The 22,593-nt window shown below is 36.0% G+C and overlaps 1 protein-coding gene across 1 annotated transcript in view; it reads left to right on the forward strand.

Moving 5' to 3' along the window:
• The window catches only part of TLK1 (tousled like kinase 1), a 118,419-nt gene extending 96,912 nt beyond the window's left edge, over positions 1-21,507 (forward strand). The window contains exons 13-21 of the mRNA XM_016203243.2: positions 5,711-5,808; positions 7,209-7,290; positions 11,337-11,428; positions 11,511-11,600; positions 11,756-11,925; positions 12,168-12,303; positions 14,201-14,312; positions 15,217-15,324; positions 19,703-21,507. Coding sequence (XP_016058729.1) covers positions 5,711-5,808; positions 7,209-7,290; positions 11,337-11,428; positions 11,511-11,600; positions 11,756-11,925; positions 12,168-12,303; positions 14,201-14,312; positions 15,217-15,324; positions 19,703-19,879 — 1,065 coding nt within the window. The 3' untranslated portion in view covers positions 19,880-21,507. The remainder of the gene's footprint in view (positions 1-5,710; positions 5,809-7,208; positions 7,291-11,336; positions 11,429-11,510; positions 11,601-11,755; positions 11,926-12,167; positions 12,304-14,200; positions 14,313-15,216; positions 15,325-19,702) is intronic.
• Positions 21,508-22,593: the final 1,086 nt, after the last annotated feature.

Consider the following 22,593-nt stretch of genomic DNA (forward strand, 5'->3'; position numbering starts at 1 on the left):
CAGGCAATGGAAATTTGGAAAGAATCTTAAAAATCATGTTAGCCATTAGTTAGAGCTGGGTTTAATTAATTTAGGTTTGTGAGTTCCGTCTAGAGATCACTTTTTCACAAAGAAAGGAAAACAGGTGCTTGGCCACTGGCCCTTCCCAATCAGAACTGTAGCTTCATGTCATTTATGTGCACAGTCATAGAGTCCAAAAGACTAGGCTTTTTCCATTATTGTGTAAAATGTTAAATCTTTTCAGGTTTAAAAAAGACATGGAATCCACAAAAATTTTTTAAAAAGGTTAAATAATTAACAGTAATATAATGCTGGAGGGTTTAATCTCCAAATCTGTGTGTACACCTTTATGTTTACAACCGTGACTAGAAGAAATCTTTTGGGAATTCTTCTGTCAGTTAAAGCCACCACCACATTGTGCATTATGTTTCTCTAGAACATAACACAAGATGCTACGAAAGCTGTGAGAAGGGCTACAATATACTCTCATTAGGCACTGTACCTGTATGTGCTGGGGCTTGGTGTTAGCACCCCCGTTAGAGTTTACATCAGGGAATTCCCCCACCTCCACACAGCCACTCTGATTTCTGTTTCAAAAAGTGTACTGAATATCCCAAACCTTTATAATTTCACAGTCAGTTGAATTGTTATATTTATATGCTGTTGCTAAGGTAGGATTTTGTTTGGTTTCATTTAAGTAGAATGGGGGAATTGACAGAATCACTGCCCATTTTAACAGTTATTCCCAATTAGTGGTTTTAATATAAGTATTTATGCATTTAAAGAGAGAATAAAACACCACCCCCACCACTACACTCCCCCCCCCCCCCCCCCCGAGGAAGAAAACATTAAGGCTCTAAAATAATTATCTGAGGCAGTAAAACATACCTGAGAGAGATACAGTAGCTCCTGTGATTAATTTAGGATGGGAGTAGAGGGAACATTTTTATAGTTAAGAAAGAATCCCTCTACCCCCCAATAATTTCACTATTTTGTCCATTCTCCCCCTACTCCACTTTTCAGTCTACACAGTCATGCTCAACAGAAATAGGACTATGGGCAAGTAGTTTCAAATCTGATTTCTACAAATTTAGACCTGCTGTTCAGGTGGGTTTTGGTTGGCTCATTTGTATTTCCAGTGGTTCCTATATCTTGTATCCATATTTAAGATACATGAAAGCATGTAACAGAAATGATGGAGAGACATATATAAGGATAAGTTTGAAGTAAATTGGTAGTTAATGTTCTGCTTAATTCTTTTCTGCACTGCCTTTTCCATTAGCTCTTAAATAGTGCCTTTCGTTAATTTTACCTTTCACTTTTCTGGTGATAAACTTTTAGAATGACATAAATAGTTTATGTAATAAAACTTAATTTGAAGACCTAGAAATGGTGACTTTTGAGGGATTACTAATGGCCATTACTAAATGAATTTGGTGTTAAACTTTCTGAAACCTCATTCTGAACGAGTTTTCCTGCACCGAGTAATGTTACGGTATTGGATAGACTATTCAAACGAAGCGACATGCATTTCTCTGCTTCTACCATTTTTGTAATATACCACACATTTCTTTTGTTTTACCAACTTCATTGATTATAGGCAAGCTGAGAATGTTATATCAAAATATGTTCCATCTTATCTTGGCTTTGTAGAAAGGCACCTCTTCAAAACTGAGTTTTGGTTTTTTGTGTGGCGGGGGGATGACTTGGAATATAGATTCAAAATTTGCTAAGAAAGTTTAAACTAGTATGTTTAATTTCTTCAGGAAATGTATCAGTTTTATACATGTGAAAATGCCATTATGGGAAATGTTCAGAAATACCCCAAATTCACCTAGCAGTTCTAACCTGGCTTTCAGAGATTCTACATTATTGTAACTTACTTTTGGCTTAGAATGTTGAGCTAAGGGGATATTAAGTTGCCAGAAGAGACTTTGATTACAAATAGAAAGCATTCCTGTGCTAACCATCTGGCAAAGGACAAGCCTTTCTGGTTAAGTTGCTGTGAAATGTACCTTCCATATAAACTTTTTTAAGTTAAAAATTTTGGAAGGTGGTGTGTTTTGCAATTTACTTAAATAATGAGTTTAATATTGGGATCTGTTGTATACTTGTATGACTTGGTTTTTAAAATATAATTTAGAATATTAAAGCTTATTTTAAAATCCTGTTAAAATAGCTGTAGTGTATACCGTTAAATTGTCCGTTCTCTGTCTTTTTGTTGAAACAGAAAAGAACCATGTCCTTTTACTATATGGGATCACCAAACTTTTGTGTCTCTTTAATACAATCGTTCTCACTCATGTCCCTTTGACACCAGAATTTCCTACAAAGACCAGCTCCTTTCCAGAGATGTTGTTTGTTTCTTTGTTTCTTCTAGACCTTCTCTGCTTTAACTGCTCAGCTAGTCGATAACTGGAGGATTGAAATTTGGTATTCTTACTAAACACAACCTCTCTGGTTGGATTATTTCTCTTTTATTTTAGAAATCTGGCCTAGTTTTGCCATGCGTTTGAGGATTTCATTTTATAATGAACTTAGATCAATTGTGAGCCCAGGTCATCCTTGCTTCTCCTTAACCCTCTGAAAACTATTCATTCTGAGGATGGCCCATAGGTTTATATCGATTTCACCCAAAGAGAGTATAGCCTACGGGATAGATCTTTGAAAATGATCTTCAGTAAAGATGAATTAGTTGCCGAGACTACTCTGTTCTAGACTATTGTACCCAGAGGCCAGATCAAAACTGGGCCTTGCCCCTTTTCTTTAAGGAAGAGGGTACTAGGCAGTATTGGCCCTAGGGCTGCCATAACAAAGGAGCATAGGCTGGGTGGCTTAAACAACAGAGACTTATTTTCTCACAGTTCTGGCTGCTAGCAGTTCAAGATCAAGGTACGGCAGGGTTCAGTTTCTGGTGAGACTTTTCCTGGTTTGTAGAAAGTTGCTTTCTCAAGTCCTCAACGTGGCCTTTTCCCTGTGTTCCCCAAAAGAAGGGATGAGTATGGAGGGGAGATCGTTCTCTTCCTTCTTATAAACCCACTGATCCCATCATGAGGGTCCCAACTTCAGGACCTAATCTAACTCTAGTTACCTCCCAAAGGCCCCATCCCCAAATAGTATGCATACTTTTTTTTAGTGGGATTTGAGAGAAATTACAGTTGCAGAATTATCTTTCTTCTAGAGTATGTCATTTTGTTTTAAGGTCCAAGATATTGTGGGATAAATATTAAATTACAATATGGAATTTTTAAATATATTTTACTGACTTTGGAGAATTTATGTCTATATGTAAGACTTTGATTATAGTTCATTCCCTTGACATTTTCCCTTAAATACCTAGGATCCAGCTTTTTTTCCTTATGACATTTTGGTTTTACTTGTAAACTTTACAGTTCAAACTGAAATGAAGCTTGCCTATGCATTTGTATTGTAAGATTTTATGGGACATACTTGTCATGTTTTATAGAGGAGAAAAAAAGCTTAACTGATGCAGACATACATTTACTTTTTAAAATAAGTATTTATTTTGTGATGTTGGTTACTTCCATTGTATAGACATCTGAAGATTACCAAAAATTATAAAACAAATATAATTATGTGTATCAACAATCTAGTTGAATCTCATAATTACATGTTTATATATGACTCAATAAAATTTCAGTAAATTCACTTTTCAAATAGTATCCCCATACCACAATTTCAAATAAAGTTAAAACAAGTATTTCAGCTGGTGTCCTAATAGGCATTTCACTATTTTATCAGATTATTGAAAAATCTACCAAGCGTTTAGTAGCTTCCTGCATGTGTAAGTATCAAATTAAGTTTTAAGGCAGCAAACATTAGTAATATGAAGAGGAAAAATTACGTTTTTGTGCTCTGTGGTGTAAATGAATGTGAATTTTTTCATACTCATGGGCATTCCTATGTGGCCGTTTCTTATTCTTCTATTTTATAACCAAGACAACTAAGCTGTGGCTTGAGTTTATTGTTCCAAAGCTTTTTAATCCATTTCCTGTTCCTATAATTAATCTTTCATTTAATCTCCTGGGATATTACCCTTACTTTTTTTCTTTTTTTCTTTTTTCATTAAAATTAGAAATATATGTGGCTGAAGCTACATTAAATGAGGAAATTTCAGTTAAATATCTATTTAGTATACCTATTGTAGAAAAACCTCCCCCAAATTCTAGAAAGGTTTATCTTCATTTAAGTTTATTTTGAAAGTTTCTGTTTAATCTACATTAAATATCTACAACAAGTAGTGGTTGAGTTTCACTGTAGAATAATTAAAATAACTTTAAGGGCCAGATGGGATACAAGTATACCTAGATTTAGTTTTTTAACCTGTGAACATTTGTTTTTCTTTGTAATACTTAGGACATCCCTTTCAGAGTAAGCCTTAGATATAGGTTATAATCTGCTTTGGAATGAAATGGTATTTGTATTTTCCAAGTAAACTTCAGAATTACTAATTTTTTTAGATAAATGATTTTTTAAAAATATCGCAAGATAAATCATTAAAAGAGGAGGAGCTAATGAAATACCGGAATATTTAAGCACAATATTTAGAAAATCACCTCTATTCCATGTGGTACAGATTTATAATGGTAGTAGGTACTCTTTTAGGCCAAGGCAATCTGTATTTGTAAGTATTAAAAAGTATTATAGGCCCAGCCGGGCGTGGCTCAGCGGTTAAGCGTCTACCTAGGATCCAGGCGATCGAGGTTCGATTCCCGGTCAGGGCACATGCCCGGGTTGTGGGCTCGATCAATGACTCTCTCATCATTGATGTTTCTATCTCTCTCTCCCTGAAATCAATAAAGATATATTTAAAAATAAATAAATAAATAAATGTATTATAAAGTTTGGCATTTTTAGAACTCTCCAGTGAAATTTGATATATTCTTATTTGTCCTTTAAATAGTATTCAATTTTATATTGACAGATCAGGGGTGTGTGGTGGTTGATTATGTTGATTTGTCTAGTGTTGTTTTTTAATGTTCTTAAAATTATATATTTTGAGACATGAACATATCAAAATTTTTATATTAAATGAATATTAATGTAAATTTCTTTAGGATTTACCTAGACCTGCTCTGTTGATAACTAAGGATCTGTTACAGCTATTCATAAAATGTTTGTCTTAGAGTCTCTTTAAGATTACAGCGGGATTTATCCAAAGTGAGTGGTCAGAGTGTGTGTGTGTGTGTGTGCGCGCGCGCGCGCCAGATGTTGTAAGCTCTAAGAATAACCAGTGGCTCTGTCTTCTTCCTTTCTTCCTCTTTTAACTTTTGTAATATATCTTCATTTCATTTGTTTTATACTAGTAGATTATTCCCTCGTAAATTAAAATTTGGATGCACCAGAATTAAAGCTTTCAGCTCATTTTGTGTTACAAGTCAGTTTCAGACTACCTTGCAGTAATTTTCAGTTTAGACATTACAAAAGTAGATTTCTTGTTTTACAGAGAGTAAAACTCAGCATCTCATTAGGTGTAGATTTTTATGTGGAGGATGGTTTCTTGAAATAGGCTTTCCTGATCTTTTTCCATCTTTCAGGCATTGAAAAGAGCACTTCAGTCTTTTAACTCAGTGGTACTTTATAATAACTATTCTTCCTGTCACTGTAAAAAATTGATGCATGGGTAAAAATATCTTTTTTATATCAAAAATAAATTGAGCTTGTTATAGTCCCCTCTCTTCATTTTCAGGAAGAGGCAGAAATCCAGGCAGAACTTGAACGTTTGGAAAGAGTCAGAAATCTCCACATTCGAGAGCTCAAAAGGATAAATAATGAAGATAATTCACAGTAAGTCATTATTTATATTTCAGTTTTACATGATAAAAGTGTTTCTCCTCTGTGTGGAGCATAAACACAATGTTTCCTTGTTGGGGGCTTCTCGTCATACTGGGGAAAACCCGCAGTCCTTCCCGTGGCTCAGAAGGTCTTGTAAACTGGTCTTTGGGCCACCTCCCCAACATTTCTGTCATCCTCCCCTCACAGGTTGTAGCCATGCCGGCCCATTCCCATCGCAGGGCTTTGTGCTTGTCCCTTTCTCACCTGAAATGTTCCTCTAAATACCTGAGTGGCTTGGTTTTGATTTCACTCCAAATGGTCATTGGAGAGGCATCTCTAGGAGACACTATCTGAAATACCAGTTCTTACATCACTCCATTCTCTCTCCTACTATCTTTACCTTGGTTTATTTTTTTGTAGCACTTATGATTACTTGGAATTATACATTTATATTTCAGTTATTATCTGTCTCCTCCCACTAGAATATAACCTACCTGAGAGGTGGGACTTAGTTTTGTTCTTGCTGTATCCCTAAATCCTAGACCAGTGCCTGGCACATGGTAGGCATGCAGTAAATCTTTGTTAACTGAATACCAAAATTAATACTACAGTAGGAGGAGGAGAAGTTATTTCAACTAAAGGGATTTTGGTAAGCCTTATGTGCAGTATTATGCAGAACTTGAGAAAAAAATAGAAAAGTAGTTTAAGTCTCTGTCCTTAATCCCTGTTTATAAAACTGAAGAGAAAAAATACCTGTGGGCTGGTGGGAACTTTGTGAAGAACATGGAAATTAAGCCGAGCACTCCTTGGATTTAATCGATGTGGAGGAGAGGAAGCATGTCTTTTTATACTTAAGACTTGTCATGTAATTTAAAACATCGTGACCTAATGAGTGTCAGAATTGGAAGTGGCCAGTTTCTGCTGTGAAATATAAATATCTTGCTTAAAATTAAGAAGGCCTGTTTGTGATCACCTATGTATGTGTGACTCACACGTACACAGGCCATTCCAGGGTATGAGTGAAATAATAATATAGTTATGGAATAACCTAAATTGTACAGATGAAAATTCCAATAAAACAGAACAAAACCAATTAACAATTGGCTGTTCTGGAAATTATGTTCAACTTTGTTTGTGGATATGTAATAGTAAAAATAGTGATTTTTTTTTTTAACGTTTTTAAACAAGTTTTTCTTTTTTAATTGGGAATTAAAATTTTACTTATAGAAATCTAAAGACAGTACAATTTAATCATGAGTGAAGGCCAATTTATAAGTATAATTATTTTTAATATGTCAATACTATAAAATCTTGATTAACCATAACCCGCAGTATAAAAGTATTTTTTCCAAGGGAAGTAATTCCTGCTGAGTAGATTCATGTTACTGAGTGTTTTTTCCTCCCCCCTTAAGGTTCAAAGATCACCCAACGTTAAATGAAAGATATTTATTACTTCATCTGCTTGGTAGAGGTGGCTTTAGTGAAGTGTATAAGGTAATGTAAATTTTTTCTTCTGTCCTTCACACTAATAGAGCCAAGATACAGGAGTACAGTTTTCCCCTACTATCCAAAAGTAGAGCGTTCCTATGAAACCTTACAGAAGTGAAAATAGCGTAAAGTGAAGAAGCAGTTAGCATTAATTTATATGGCAAATTTTTTGAGTATTCCCAGACCCCTAAAGTATAACCTACCAGATCATACCAAATACACTCAGTTATGTCGTTTTTTGGTAAGCACAACACCCTTACAAGCTCTCTCAAGCTTTTCTGAAAGCTTACGACACATCTTACCAATCGATGCACAGAGTAAATCCAGATAAAGCACACATGCTCCCAGACACAGTTCAAAGCTATGTGGCTTCATGCTTAGAGTGGTTCCACGGGGAGGAGCTTGGGCTGCCATTCTCACTGCAGGGTGTGCACTGTTTCTATGATGACTCACTGCAAAATGAACACTGAAAGCTATTTTTGCTTCTTTCCTTTTCTCACAAAATCAAAAATCCTCTTTGTATTTCTTGCAGTTACCCAAAGCAGGTACAAATGTAAGCTTTCTGTAAAAGAAAAGTGGCCTAACGTGAACTCTCAAAAAGTGGGGGATAACTGTATGTGATTAAGAAGTACTTGTCTTTGTTTACTGATTTTATGATTTTTTTGACATATTTTATGTCCTGACTCTAGTAACAAAAAGAATCTGGTGGCTTATGTTGTATCTTAAGAGTCTAAAGACTATGTTTGCACCTGCAAGGTCCCTCTGGTATTTGCTACCTAGTTACCATTAGCCAGTTTGATACAAATAATAGCCCTTAGAATCAAGATAGGCAAGTAGCCATATAATAAAGTACATTTATGGACAGATTGTACCCCTATATTTAAACGTGTCTCAGAGGTCTTGCATGTCCTGAAGTTACAGAAAGTTCTATCTCTTTTAACGCCTGTGTTTTTCAAATGCATATGTATAAATGTAGAAAATTTTATTCACCATGTTCAATGTTTTATACCTTATTTTTTCACTTTGTTTTATCTTTCTGCCCAACCTTTAAATATTGTAGTTCCTAAGTCTCTTATTCTGTATTCTCCTTTTCAAATATATCCCCGCCCTTTCACTAAGTTATCCGTCTGATTTCACCCTCAGGTGTGTGTGTGTCCATGCCCCACACTTTCTTTCCAAGCTCCATACCTGTTGATGTAGGAGACTTTGTCTCTTCACTTGGTGTGGATGCTGCATAGGCATTGCAAGCTCATGTCTGGATTAGAAATTATATTTTAACTTTCTTCTAACAAACACTGCTCCCTACTTCAGTACATAGCATTGCTATTCAGCTGACTAGTTCCTCAAGTGAAAAACATAAAAGCCATTCTTCACTCCACTTTCCCTTAATTCCCTTCCCTCAGCATACAACCGGTCCCTGGTGCCACTGTTATTGTTGTCCAACTCTCCTAAATCCAGCAATGACCTTAGCTCAGCTCAAGGCTACATTGTCTCTTGTTTGTATTGCTGCCCAGGCCTCCTAGCTGATCACCTTTTGGGCGTTAAGTTTCTCCAGGGTATTTATGCTGCAGCTAGGGTAGCCTTTTTATAAAATGCAACATGACTATCGCACTCCCTTGCTTATAAGCCCAGTGGCTTCCCATTTGCTCCTAGTTGAGGTGAAGGTCATACTCTCACCTTAAACTTCAGTTGCTATAGAAGCACTCTTTGTCGGTCTGTCTCTCAGAAGCAGATGCTTAGTGCTTTTGTGATACTTCGTGCTTCATTATGTATCAGTATAGTTAGTGGTTACGAGTTTAGATTCAAAAGCCATACTGGCTGAGTTTGAATCCTAATTCTGACCGCCATGAACTAACTGTATAATCTTGAGCTTATTACTTAATCATCCTCTGTCTCACTGTCTTCATCTGGGAATAATAATACCTACATCATAGGATTGTGGTAATGATTAAATGAGCTATCACAGGAAAATCACATAGAACACTGGTGCTTAGAAAATGAAAGCTCATCATTAGAAATCTCCATTCAGTGAGACAAGGACTCTGCCTTGTTGTCTTACTAAAGACCTCCTGGATTGTTCTGACTCTGGGAAAATTTATGGAATTTGAATTCTGAGAACTTCGATTCTGGTCTTGGTTCAACCATTACCTAGTTTTTGTTTTGTTAACTTGGACAAGCAGTTAGCATTATGGGCCTCACCTTCCTCACCCATCTGGAGTGATCTATGAGCTCTCTTCTAATCCCTGTATCTTTGATTCTATTGATAGTTCATCCTCTGGCACTAGAATGGTTGAAGTAGGCTTACCCAGGCCACAAGATAAAAAAGATAATAGCTCAGCCTGGACCTAAAAATCACCAAAAGTGTACAGTTAGCTAACACTAGCTCAGCCTAAAAGTTGCCCAGCTTTTGAGCTTACTAATCACAACCACCCTCTGCCACTGCCCAGTAGTATTGCCACTGTTTTTAGCCCCACAGATAGGGCCAAAGGGGCTTTTCTTTTTGAAGAAAAGCTTATATAGAAATTAGGAAATGCAGATGGGGCCTAGTGACTTGCACCTTCAGTACTGACCTAAATACTAACAACTCATGCCAACCTCTACAAAGCCCTCTCATGGTTTGCCAGGTCCATTGGGAAACAAAGCAACGCATTGTAAATCAAACTTTACAGACTTTTATCTGTACCAAGTTGGAAGAGATTCCTGTGTTCGCTTATGGGAAGGTACACTTTACTCATCTAATTTGGGGAGAAAGGTGTGTCATATATAACTACCATATTCAGTATACCCTGATGCTTTTTATCGGTGCACACGTCATTTTATTTTCATTTATCACGACTGCCTCTGGGTTTTATCCTTTTTGCGCCTTTGCTTTCACATGAATCTTTCAAAATTCTATTCTTTAAACCCAACTTTTAATAATATAGTTAGCTAATGTTTATTAGATATTCACTATGAATCATACTTTTCTAAATACTTTGTTTCACCCCATTTAACCCTCTGAACAACCCAGACTTTTATCAGTGAGGTTGAGGGTGAGAGAGGGTATTAGCCCCGAGTCCTGCCGCTCAGGAGGTTATGACGCCATGAGCATTCCGAGTTACCCCGTCCTGTGTTGTTTCTGATCTCATGCTTCTAAATTTTCGTGACACACAGTTTACCAGTACTGCTTATTTTTAAATTAAATTGATGGGGAGAGTGTAGATTAAGGACCTTCTTTCTAATATGTAAGCTTTTAAGTTTTTTCTTAAAGGGGCACCTTTGTATATAAATCACAGTGGAACCTAAATTACTAAATCTTTCTTTTAATGACAGTGTTTGTAAAAAAAAAAAAAAAAATTTTTTTTAATCACCTGAAGCCTTAGAAGAGTCCTGATCATTTATTTTGTTACTTAAGAAATAGGTTGTTGATTTAAACAAACCACCTTTTTTTTTGAGACAACCAGGGAGAATTGAAGACAAGTTGGGTAGTAGATGAGGTTAGGGTTTATTTATTGATATAGTTGGGTGTGATAATGATAGATAGTTAAGGGTTATGGTTCTGTTTGAACAGTTTCTTAATGAAAGTTAAGAATTTTTTTAAGACAGTTGGAAAATTGTTAGGAACTTGTTAATTTTCAAAGAAGTGGGGGAAAAGGTAGGGAGTTGCTAAGAGAAGCTAGAGAAAAAAGGTTTGCTTTATCCAACCCACAGAAAAAGCATTAGAGCCATCTGCTTTCCTGGCTGCTTACTGCTGCTGCCAGGAGAGAGGAGCAGGTTCATATTAAAAACAAAAAATAGCTTTATTGTTTTATTCTGATTCAGTATATATTGGCATTTATAATAAAACTTGAATGTGAAAATTAACATTAACGTTCTCTGACTCAGCACCATGGAATTTGTACCTTGTTTCTTACATGTCGTTGAACTGTATATAATCTTAGCAAAGATGGACACAAGAATTGTGTATATTTTTATTTCATATTATGCAAAAATTATCACCAAATTTTTTTTTAAAAAATCTCTTCAGCTATTCACTTGGTCTTTGGTCCTAATTCTTGTGACTTGAATCCTAGGCTTTTGACCTTTATGAACAAAGATACGCTGCTGTGAAGATCCATCAGCTTAATAAGAGCTGGAGGGATGAGAAGAAGGAGAACTATTACAAGTAACTATAATACTTCATTCCCTTGCCCATTGGAAATGCTCTTGGTGGTTATGGAGACTTAACATGCCGTCTCTCCCTGCAGACACGCCTGCAGAGAGTACAGGATACATAAGGAGCTGGATCACCCCAGGATCGTGAAGCTCTATGATTACTTCTCCTTGGATACAGACACGTGAGTGAATGTAGGGGTTTCGTTTTCAAGTCACGATACGTGTGCGCTTGCTTTCCCTGGTCTGTGGTGGTGGTGATATGTCTTCACTTCTCCATTGTGATTCTGAGTTATTGGATAGTATTTTGTGTCTAATTTTTGTCTCTTCTCCATTGTAGGTTTTGTACAGTGTTAGAATACTGTGAAGGCAATGACTTGGATTTCTATCTGAAGCAACATAAATTAATGTCAGAGAAAGAAGCTAGGTCTATTATAATGCAGATTGTAAATGCACTAAGATATCTCAATGAAATCAAACCCCCTATTATACATTATGATCTTAAGCCAGGTAATTAAAAAGTGTCTAAATAAATTTTTAAGCTCTAAAGAGTATAAATCATATTTATTAATTTACCTGAAAACATGGTGGTTGGTTTAGTTTTTAAATATCAATGGAATACTAGTAAAATTTAAAGTATTTTTGTCATGTCACTTTTTAAAATTATATTTTACATATACATTTACTTCCCAAAAGTTAGCATTAAGTTGTAAAGGTAATGTTTTTCACCTATGTATCTATTTTGCTCCTAGGAAATATCCTTCTGGTAGATGGAACAGCATGTGGAGAAATCAAAATCACCGATTTTGGTCTATCCAAGATCATGGATGATGATAGCTATGGTGTAGACGGAATGGACCTAACTTCCCAAGGGGCAGGCACTTACTGGTAAATGTATTACTAAAAACATCAAAATTGTCTAGATTAGTCACAAGCCTTTTTATGAGAGTTTAGGTGTTTTTTTTCATGTACCTTTGAGATTACTGTGCTGAGGGTGCTGATATGAAGTCTCTGAGTCTAGAGGGAGACCATGCTTGTCAGTCGTTTTTACTCATCTGATCTTATCTGTAATATCAGCAAACTAGAGAAAGACTTGGCATCAGCAGGTGACTTCAGTACCTACCCAGAAACTCCTAACATGGAGAATTTGTGGGTTTTCTTCTATAACGTTAGAATGATGTTTATCATGAAAAAATACTTATATAAATGTACCATCTTAACTGTTATAAGTCGTAAGCATTAAGCCCTCTCTATAGAGGATTTGTGGTTACAGTTTTGTGGGAGATGGAGGTTTTGTTGATCACGGATCGGGTAGGTGTTTGTTTTGCATATTCTTGACCTTTGGACTTGACTCTCAAAAATACTTTGTATTGACTTCATACGTGTAAGTCTATAGATAGAACCATAGATTCACAGTCTAAATGAATGTCATTCCCTTCAGAGTTACCTAGGTGTTGACAAAAACTACATCCGTGTGAATTGCCAAATTCACCACAGTGAAGAACATAGACTATAAAATTTCAAAACAAACTCAAAGGGAGTGAAATTTTCATTGGAAAAGAGAGGCCTGAATTTAACTTCCTTGAACAGGATGGTGACTACGAACATAAATTGATGTTAGGGTTTCCAGCACATTCTTCCCACAGTTAGCGTGGGCACATAGTGGCCAGTCCCATGATACCACAGGTCTATTCATGAACAGCTTAGTCATGGTCATGTATTCTCTTAAAGCCATTTTAACATTTTAAATTCTGCTTGTGGCATTTTCTAGGAATGTGAGTAAGATAAGTCTTGGGGATTTTTTTTTCATACTTAAAGAAAATTACCATTCAAGCATAGCCCCCCAAAAGTCGGCATCCTCAATTACGTAGTAATCTTCAGATGTTTTTTTCTTTTAGCAACAGGCTTGCTTTTTCACAGCAAAATCTTAGGATCCTAATAAAAAAAAATTAGTAAAAGCAAGGCTTCTTGGTAGAACCCTGGACTCTGTGGAAGACAGTTCAGAAACCCTGTTCTAAATTATAGATCTTTCTTCTTAGAGCTTCCCACTACATGCTTCCCTCCCACTCTGGCTTCGCTCGTGTAGGCAGACAAGGAAATTTACCTCTGCCCGGAGGACATAGGACCGGGAAGCTTATATTTAGGGGCTGTGCAGGAAGGAGATAGTCATGGCATTTTCCATAGAAACAGTGTCCCAAAAATGGTTAATTTTCTAGTTATTATTTGGTGAAGTGGGATGTCCTATATAAACTTATAGAATGCATGTATACGGTGATTTTACAGATTACCTTGCATCCCCAGAAGCTTAAACTATTTGTCAATATCACTTAGAAGAAAATCAGTTTTGTTCCTCTCAGGTCTCAAATACAGTCGTCCACTAAATTCTAATGGTCGTTACCCCCACATACACACCACCAAATAGCTTTGGTATCTATTCTTACAATCCCTCTCCTTATATCCTTTTGCCTCAAGAAACTGTGTAGCCTAGTGTTAAAAAGCTATTCTTGTTTCAATTGCATACACCTACACAACACATTTTTACTTCTGTAGATAAAGTATGCTATACACACACATTAAAGTGTACATTATCACAAAGTTGTATATTTTAGCACTGGAGTCAAATGATACAAGGATGCAAATGCTTCATAAGGTTGGTGATTTTCATTCATGAAGGTCCTGAGATTTTATGTGGATAAAATTAGTGTTCTGAGATTTTACACTTAGAAGGTTTTAAATTATAGATTGTTAATAGTATCCTTTCCCATTTTCTCACCAAAAACTATAGGTATTTACCTCCTGAGTGTTTTGTAGTTGGAAAAGAACCACCAAAAATTTCCAACAAGGTTGATGTGTGGTCAGTTGGAGTCATTTTCTTTCAGTGTCTTTATGGTAGAAAGGTAAGTAAAATATACCAGATTCAGCTGCACTGTGTAGATAAATGGAATTTCCCCTTTAAATACAAAGTTCATTAACTTGAAGTCAAAAGTCAATTTAGATCCTTCCAAGGAAAGCTGGACTTCTCTATTTCTTCCTAAAATTTCCATGGATCAGAATTATTTTAATGCCATAACAGTCTACTTGGCCTGCATTTTGCCTTAAGGAAAAGAAGTAACTGTGTGTTAACAGTGCTAACATTCTCTACGGTTAACAAGTACTGGAGTCAGAACTCCTTCGTTGCCCCCCACTTCCTGACATTCTCTTCCTCATGGCATGCAGTTTGGCCTGGTCATAGTTTCCTCGGAAATTCCACCAAACTTAAGCCATAACATTTCCTACACTTCTTTTTCTATTGAAGTCCGAACTACAAGCTGCTGGAGATAGTATTTGAACCCCATCCCATCTAGTCCCTTCATCAGCGTGGAAAGAGAGCTTATGAAACTTGTCTGGGAATTGACTGCAAGTTAGGACCAAACCCAGAGCTATTTCATTTAAGTTGGTGTATCATGGCCTGAGTATTTTATTCTGTGGCTTTCTCACAGGCATTTCCACTACTTCATCTCTTCTCTAATCAAACTTAATTTTGTAAATATTCAGAATATGTTTTTATTTCGTTTTAATTACTTACATTGCAACAGCATTAGTTTTTCTGCTGCTTCAGTGTTTCGGTTATGTTGATGAGATCGGCTTTCTCCTGCTGCTGCCAGTTGTAACTTTGTTGCTGTGATAGTGCATCTCAACCCCCATGTAACTTAGGACAAGAATTTTTTAGAACACAAGTCATTTGCATTTTGAATATTCACTGATAATACCTTGTTTAAATTTTTGTGAGATAAATTTTTCAACATTTTGTTTTTTATTTAGCCATTTGGTCACAATCAATCTCAACAAGACATTCTTCAAGAAAATACAATATTAAAAGCCACAGAAGTTCAGTTCCCTGTAAAACCGGTTGTAAGCACTGAAGCAAAGGTATTAAATTTATGTAAATAAGTTTTGTGAAATAAATTTCATTTCATAAATTGAGCTTAAAACAAAGTAATTACTTGTTAGTAAGTAAAATAAAAGGGATTGCTGCCATAGGAATATCTGTCCAGAAGGGGTTGGTGATTTGTTCTAGAAACAAGAGTTAGTTAGGCCTTTGCTTGTAAGTTTTCATCTTTTAAGGACCCAAATGTAATAATTAGGGAAAAATCACAAAGGTCTGCGCCCATCATTACCTTTATGCTTTATATATCAGATTATGTTAATACAGAGATATTTAAATATACAGTTGAACTGTATGGGTTTGAACTGCACAGGTCCACTTATACGTGGATTATTTTTGATAAATATATTGGAAAATGTTTTTGGAAATTTGCAACAATTTAAAAAAATTTGCAGGTGAATCACATAGCCTAGAAATACCAAAAAATTAAGAAAACATTAGGTATACCTGTCATGAGTGATTAAAATATATGTACATGTTTAATGGAACTGTTTGACCCAGCAACCCCACTTCTAGGAATATATCCCAAGAATCCCAATCAGAAAGAATATATGCCACCCCTATGTTCATAGCATTGTTTACAATAGCTAAGATTTGGAAACAGCCCAAGTGCCCATCAGTAGATGAATGAATAAAAAAGCTGTGGTACATTTACACAATGGAATACTATGCAGTCTTAAAAAAAAAAAAAAAAAGGATCTCTTACCCTTTCTGGGGAGTATTATGCTAAGCAAAATAAGCCAGTCAGAGAAAGACAAATATCACATGATCTCACTTATTTGTGGAATCTAATGAACAAAATAAATTGACCAACAAAAAATAAACCCAGAAGCATGGGACAGACTGACATATCTCAGAGGAAATGAGGGAGTGACAGGAGTTGATAAACCAAAGAACTTATATGCATAGCCCATGGACACAGACAATAGTGTGGTGAAGGCCTAGGGGAGCAGGGAGGGAAAGTGGGGGACATCTGTAATACTGTCAACAATAAAATATATAAATAAGTTTTTTAAAAAATCTTGACAGTGTTAGCATCGAGGTATCTTGATCTGTTTCTACAGAATCAGTGAGAATAGAAACTAAATGGATTTTGTCAATGCAAGATCCATTTATTTATATTTTTAATAGAGACAAAAATGACCGGGAATGAGTGTGTGTGGTGTACCAAAAAGAAGTCCCATTGACTGCCTCTGGCTCTTTATAGGTTCCCCAGTCACCATTTTGGTACCTGAGGAGGGTCACATTATTTTGTATTTGTTTTATAACCTTCTGTCCCTACAGAATACACCTTTGCCAAGTACCTCCACTGACATGGTTTGAGCATCTGAAGCATATTTACTCTTTGTATACTCTTAACCTTGTTGTTGGTAGCTTTACATTCTTTTAAACTCTGCCTTCAACATAATCACTCTTGATTTTTTTTTTTTTTTTCTGTAACTTAATCATTTTCAGAGTCTCTGAAGCTTTATTTGTAGACCTAAGGGATCAGAAAGACTTTTGATAAATATTAGTAAGCTAACCATGATATAATGAATGGTACAATGATGACAAGAACTAGATTTGGTTTTAGAGAAAAAATTACTTCTGATGCATGTCAAAGCAAAGAACATGCAAAACAGTTCACTTTAAATTGAAGTTTACACACATTAAAAAGTATTTATGTTATAGTTTTCCTGCAAATGGTTTAATTCATGATTTTATGTGGCAGTTAGGAATTTTAGGTGAAGCTATAGATTATGTGTAGTGTCAGCAGTAAGAAAGGGAAAGAATTATCCATTATCACTTAAGAATGTTTTATCTGTTACAAAAATAGATGAGTCTCTCAAATATAATATTGAGTGAAAGAAAGAAGCCAGGTAACAGAGAGCATAATCTGTGAATCCATTTACATAAAGGTCAAAACAAGTAAAACTCTCAACTGTAGTGTTAAAAGTTAGGAAAGAGCTTACCCGGCTGGGTTGTAGGCAGAGTCCATGCCTAGAAAGGGGCATGAAGAGACTTAGGAAGTTCTGGTAAAATTTACTGTACACTTAAATTGTATTTATAAAAATACACAAGTCATAACAGATTTTTTAAAAAAGAAGCTATTCTCAAGGATAGGACACATAAAATCAGTCTGAGAAAGAAAAAAGAGTGATTATATTCCACTTTTAGCTTTTCAAAAGTGTGCTGATGCTCAGTGTTAACCTAGGAAACAAAAACCCCAATACCGCTGTCCCTTCATCTTCATCTAAAGGAAAGTCTTTATGCTTAATAGAAAAATAAATATTATGGCATGTGCTCTAGCCAAACTAAACTGATAGAGAATGAGAGGGTATTCTAGCACAAGATAAATTCTAGAAATACGTGTCCAGCATTTCTAATTATAAATGCAGCTTTCCATACCCAACACAATACTGGAAGTCCTAGCCAGAGCAACTAGGCAGGAAAAGAAAGAAAAGGCATCCAAATAAAAAAGAAATAAAAATGTTACTAATTTACAGATGATATATACAGTTAACCCTTGAATAACACAGGTTCAAACTGCACCAGTCTACTTGTACCCAGATTTTTTGGTTGACTTGCACAAATCCACATTGTTCAAGGGTCAACTGGCTGTTGGGAATTGCATATGCAGGGGGCTGACTTAAGTTATATGTGGATTTTGACTGCTGCCCGTTGGCACCCCTGTGTTGTTCGAGGATCAACTGTATATAGAAAACCCTAAAAACATCACCAAAAACTGTTAGAACTAATCAACAAATTTAGTAAAGTTGCAGGATGCAAAATCAATATACAAAAATCTGTTGCATTTCTATACATTAATAACAAACTACGAGAAAGAGAAATTAAGAAAACAATCCCATTTACAGTTGCATCAGAAAGAGTAAAATACCTTGGAGTGAATTTAACCAAGGAGATGACAGACCTGTACACTGAAAACTATAAGATGTTAATGAGAGAAATTAAAGAAACACAAATATATGGAAAGATATTCCATGCTCATGGATTAGAAGAATTGGCATTGTTTAAATGTCTACTACCCAAAGCAATCTTCAGATTCAGTGTAATCCCTGCCGAAATTACAATGGCATTGTTCACAGAACTAGAACAGACAATCCTAAAATTTGTATGGAACCACAAAAGACCTGGAATAGCCAAAGCAGTCTTGAGACAGAACAAAGCTGGAGGCATCATGCTCCCTGATTTCAAACTATCTTACAACTACAGTAATCAAAACAGTATGGTATTACAACTACAGTAATCAAAACAGTATGGTATTGACATAAAAACAGACATACATCAGTGAAACAGAATTGAGAGCCCAGAAATAAATCTACACATATATGGTCAATTATTTTATGAAAAAAAGGAGCCAAAAAATACACAATGTGTAAAGACAGTCTCTTCAATAAATAGTGCCAGGAAAACTGAACCACTTATCTTATACCATGCACAAAAATTTACTTTAAAATGGATGAAACACTTGAAGCTGTAATGATCTGAAACCATAAAACTCCTAGAAGAAAATACAGTGGTCCCTCGGTTTTCAAATGTAACCCGTTCCAAAAGACTGTTCGAGTTCTGAAATGTTCAGAAGCTGAGGGATCCACAGCCAACAGCTGGGCCTCAGGATCTTGCCCTCAGCCGAAGCCGTGGGGCAGGTTCAACTTCCGAGGCATGTTGGAAACTGAAGCGTTTCCTTCCCGGTTTACAGCGTTCATAACCTGAAATGTTTGTCAGCGGAGACATTCGAAAACTGAGGTACCACTGTATAGGTGGTAAACTTTTGACCTCGGTCTTGGTGAGGGATTTTTGGATTTGACACCAAAAGCAAAGAACAAAAACAAGTATGGTACTACATCAAATGAAAAAGCTACACAGCAAAGGAAACCATCCACAAGTTGAAAAGGCAGAGACTCAAACAGATCTTTATACCAGTGTTCATAATAGCAGTGTCACAGTATCCAAAAGGTGGAAACAACCCAGCATCAGTCAACAGGTGAATGGGTAAACTATTATATATATACATGCAGTTGCATATAAGCCTTAAAAAGGGACAAGATTCTGATGCTGCAACGTGGATGACTCTCACGTGTGCTAGATGAAATAAGTCAGATACAAAAGCACAAATACTGTATGACTCCACTTATATTCTAGGCGCCTTACATAGGTATTTAGAATAGCCAAGTTGTAAAGAGCACAGAACAGTGGTTTCCAAGGGTTGGAGGAGGAAGGGATTAGGAGTTACTACTTAATGGGTGTAGTTTCTGTTTGGGATGATGGAAAAAGTTGTCTTAAATGTGCCCACTCTTCTATAGGATTTAGTTGGTTACTATTAAGAAGGGAAAATGTTTTAATTGCTTTTTTTTTTTTAAGGCCTTTATAAGACGCTGTCTGGCATACCGAAAAGAAGATCGATTTGATGTGCACCAACTGGCAAATGACCCATACCTTCTCCCACACATGAGAAGATCAAATTCTTCAGGAAACTTACACATGGCTGGGCTGACAGCATCCCCTACGCCCCCTTCTTCAAGCATAATTACTTACTGACTTTCCTCCAAAATTGGCATGATACCTTTGAATTGCTTCCAGATGCACACTTGAGTTTGAGAGCATTTGAGTGTTTTTTTGTTACTTTCTTTTTTACACAGGACATGGTTGAGGACTGTTTGTGAGCTAAAGTTCCTTGTGGCATCATTTGTGTGAGTGAGGATCATGGACAGTGAATAAATGTACACTTCTGACTATAACCTTGAGCAGTGAAGGATGACTGCCTGTTGCACAGAAACAGGAATACCATGTTAAGACAGAAGAAAAATGATTTGTTTGGGGGAACACTGTAAATAACGTTTATAATACTTAAATACATTTGGTTGTTACTAGAGAGTTCTAATATGAAGGGTGGTTTTTCATTATTTAAAAACACTTGGAAAAAAATGAGACATATTTCTAACACAAGAACTATATAGTGCCTGGATACATGCTTCAGCATTCGGCAGTTAATCTGCCGAAACCAAAGTAAGAACTGAATGACGGTGACAGTTGTGTTTTATAGATAGAATGTGAGAGTTAGAATCTTTGGACAAAGTTAGACTTTGTCATTTGCCTATTCTGGCTTTTACCACATTGTACCTCGAAATCACATGTCCTTTTTTTCCCACTGGTTATGTTAAAGGGAGAGATGATTCCTAGATACTTTACACCTTTGACAAAATGAGCTGCTCATTTTGAAATCAGTTGAATTCACTAAATTGTAATATCTCCAGTGTTTTCAACATGTTAGAATTAACAGATATTTTTGTTTTGATACCAGGCCTTGTTCATTAAAACAAATGACAGTATGTAACCAAATGCAGACCAGTTCTATGCAGGATAATGATAAATTCCCTTCTAGCTCTACTGTAAATTGTTGTATATATGTCATATTTCAATTACCAAGTTTCAGCAGCTTATTCTTGTACAAATGTTTAAAAATATGGCTTTTCTAATTGGATATTGTATTTTTTTTAAGTCTTGAAGGCGCTTTAATTGCTGCTAAATAATGTTGCTTCTTTGCTAAAAAAAAAAAAAAAATCGAATGACCTCCTTAAAAAGGTGCGAATTGACTGTACATCATCGGGGCATATTAAAAAGCAGGCATTCATTAATAATCAAGGCATGTAAAAACGATCCACGTTGGACATAGAGCATTCTCTAAATCAGTTTCTTGGGTTCTAGGGCTGTGGAACACATAGATACTAGATTTATAAATTGTTCATGGTTACTGTACATTTCTAGAAGGTTCTTATCAGCAAGGTGGGATGATGGTCCCATAAACAAGTTTCTTGTGGTTTGTACAGATTTGTTAAAATGTGAACATTTTCTAACTGCCTTGTATGGTAGAAACCATTATTTTTCAGGATGTTGTATTTTACTCCTGTAAAAATTATTCCTTTATTGTTACATTCATAATGCTGATACTTACATGTACGTTGTCCATGTTGCCGAAAAAGGAGGCTCTACTTATTTTACCACAGATTCTCCTTAATGTTGTACAGTTAAACTGTGGCTCTTATTTCTGACGTTGCAGGCCATTTTGTTTTTCCATTGTACATACACACATTGTCTCTTTAAAATGCTGCTGAAATTGTAGAGAATGTAGCCAAAATGGTAATAAACAATGACAGTTAAAATTTAAAGTCTATGAAAATTACATTTGAAGGGAGCTTTCAAGATTTAGGATATTGGCTCTGACTTGGCTCCTTAAGAATCAGCTGAGTAAGTTCTTTAAGTGTACTTCAGGACAAGTGTAAAGTGTTTCAAGCTGTTAAAGTGAACCTAATAACCATTATCAAGGTTAATCCTGGGTAAGTAACAGCACTATCAGGAGTGGCTTAAGGGCTATACCTGCTCCTCTGTAGATTAAGATAGAAATCCTATAAAAAAATATTGGCATGGTAATGAAATGTTAGCACTGACTATTTGAGGTGCTCCCCGCACATTTTTCAGTTTTGTTTTCATCTTTCTGAATCATGAAGTACTATGTTCATATAACTACTTATTTGAAATTCTGAGTTAAAAGGAAATGCCCAGTTCTGTTTAAAATTTTGTTGATATATTAAGGGGACAAAAAATCTAACATGAGGTTGATTTGAGTAAGTAGTGCAGACCTAGATCACTGTTTCACCATCATTTTCAAATGAATAAAAGTGACTGCCAGTACCAAACTGCAGAAGAGGAAAGTGAGCCATGCAACGAACTGGCTTCCCTGACCTGGCTTTAGAGAATCATTTAGAAGCAAAGGTGTACAGGAGGTGAGTCATCTCACAGACCATGTCCTCCTCAAGTTTCTCCAAACATGCTACAGATTTCAGGTTATATGCCAGTAACCCAGCAGGTACAGGGTGGCTAATTGAGCCAAACTGAATACTGTTATCTTCACATAGGAAATTGGTTATCTATCGCTAAGTAATTGCGGGCACTCTGGCAATCTTTGGCTCTAATACCTTCTGAAGCTTAAATTGTTTTCTGCTTTCCTGAATTCACTCAGAATTAAAGCATGTCTTCTACCCCTAAGACAGCAGCAAGGATTCCTCACTTAGCTTTCCTATTGGTCTGTTGTTCCCTGTGAGAGTCAGCACTGTTGCCAGGTAAGATGCACAGCTTTTGCAGATAATTTTAAAATCTTTCTCCGATGTGAAGTAATTTTAGTGTGCGCACCTTGAGAGGAAGTAAGTGTAGTAACCACCCTATTAATTTGTTAAGTCAGGAGTTGGGTAGATACT

The sequence above is a fragment of the Miniopterus natalensis genome, chromosome 8 (genome assembly GCF_054644295.1).
Source record: "Miniopterus natalensis isolate mMinNat1 chromosome 8, mMinNat1.hap1, whole genome shotgun sequence".
Classification (NCBI taxonomy): domain Eukaryota; kingdom Metazoa; phylum Chordata; class Mammalia; order Chiroptera; family Miniopteridae; genus Miniopterus; species Miniopterus natalensis.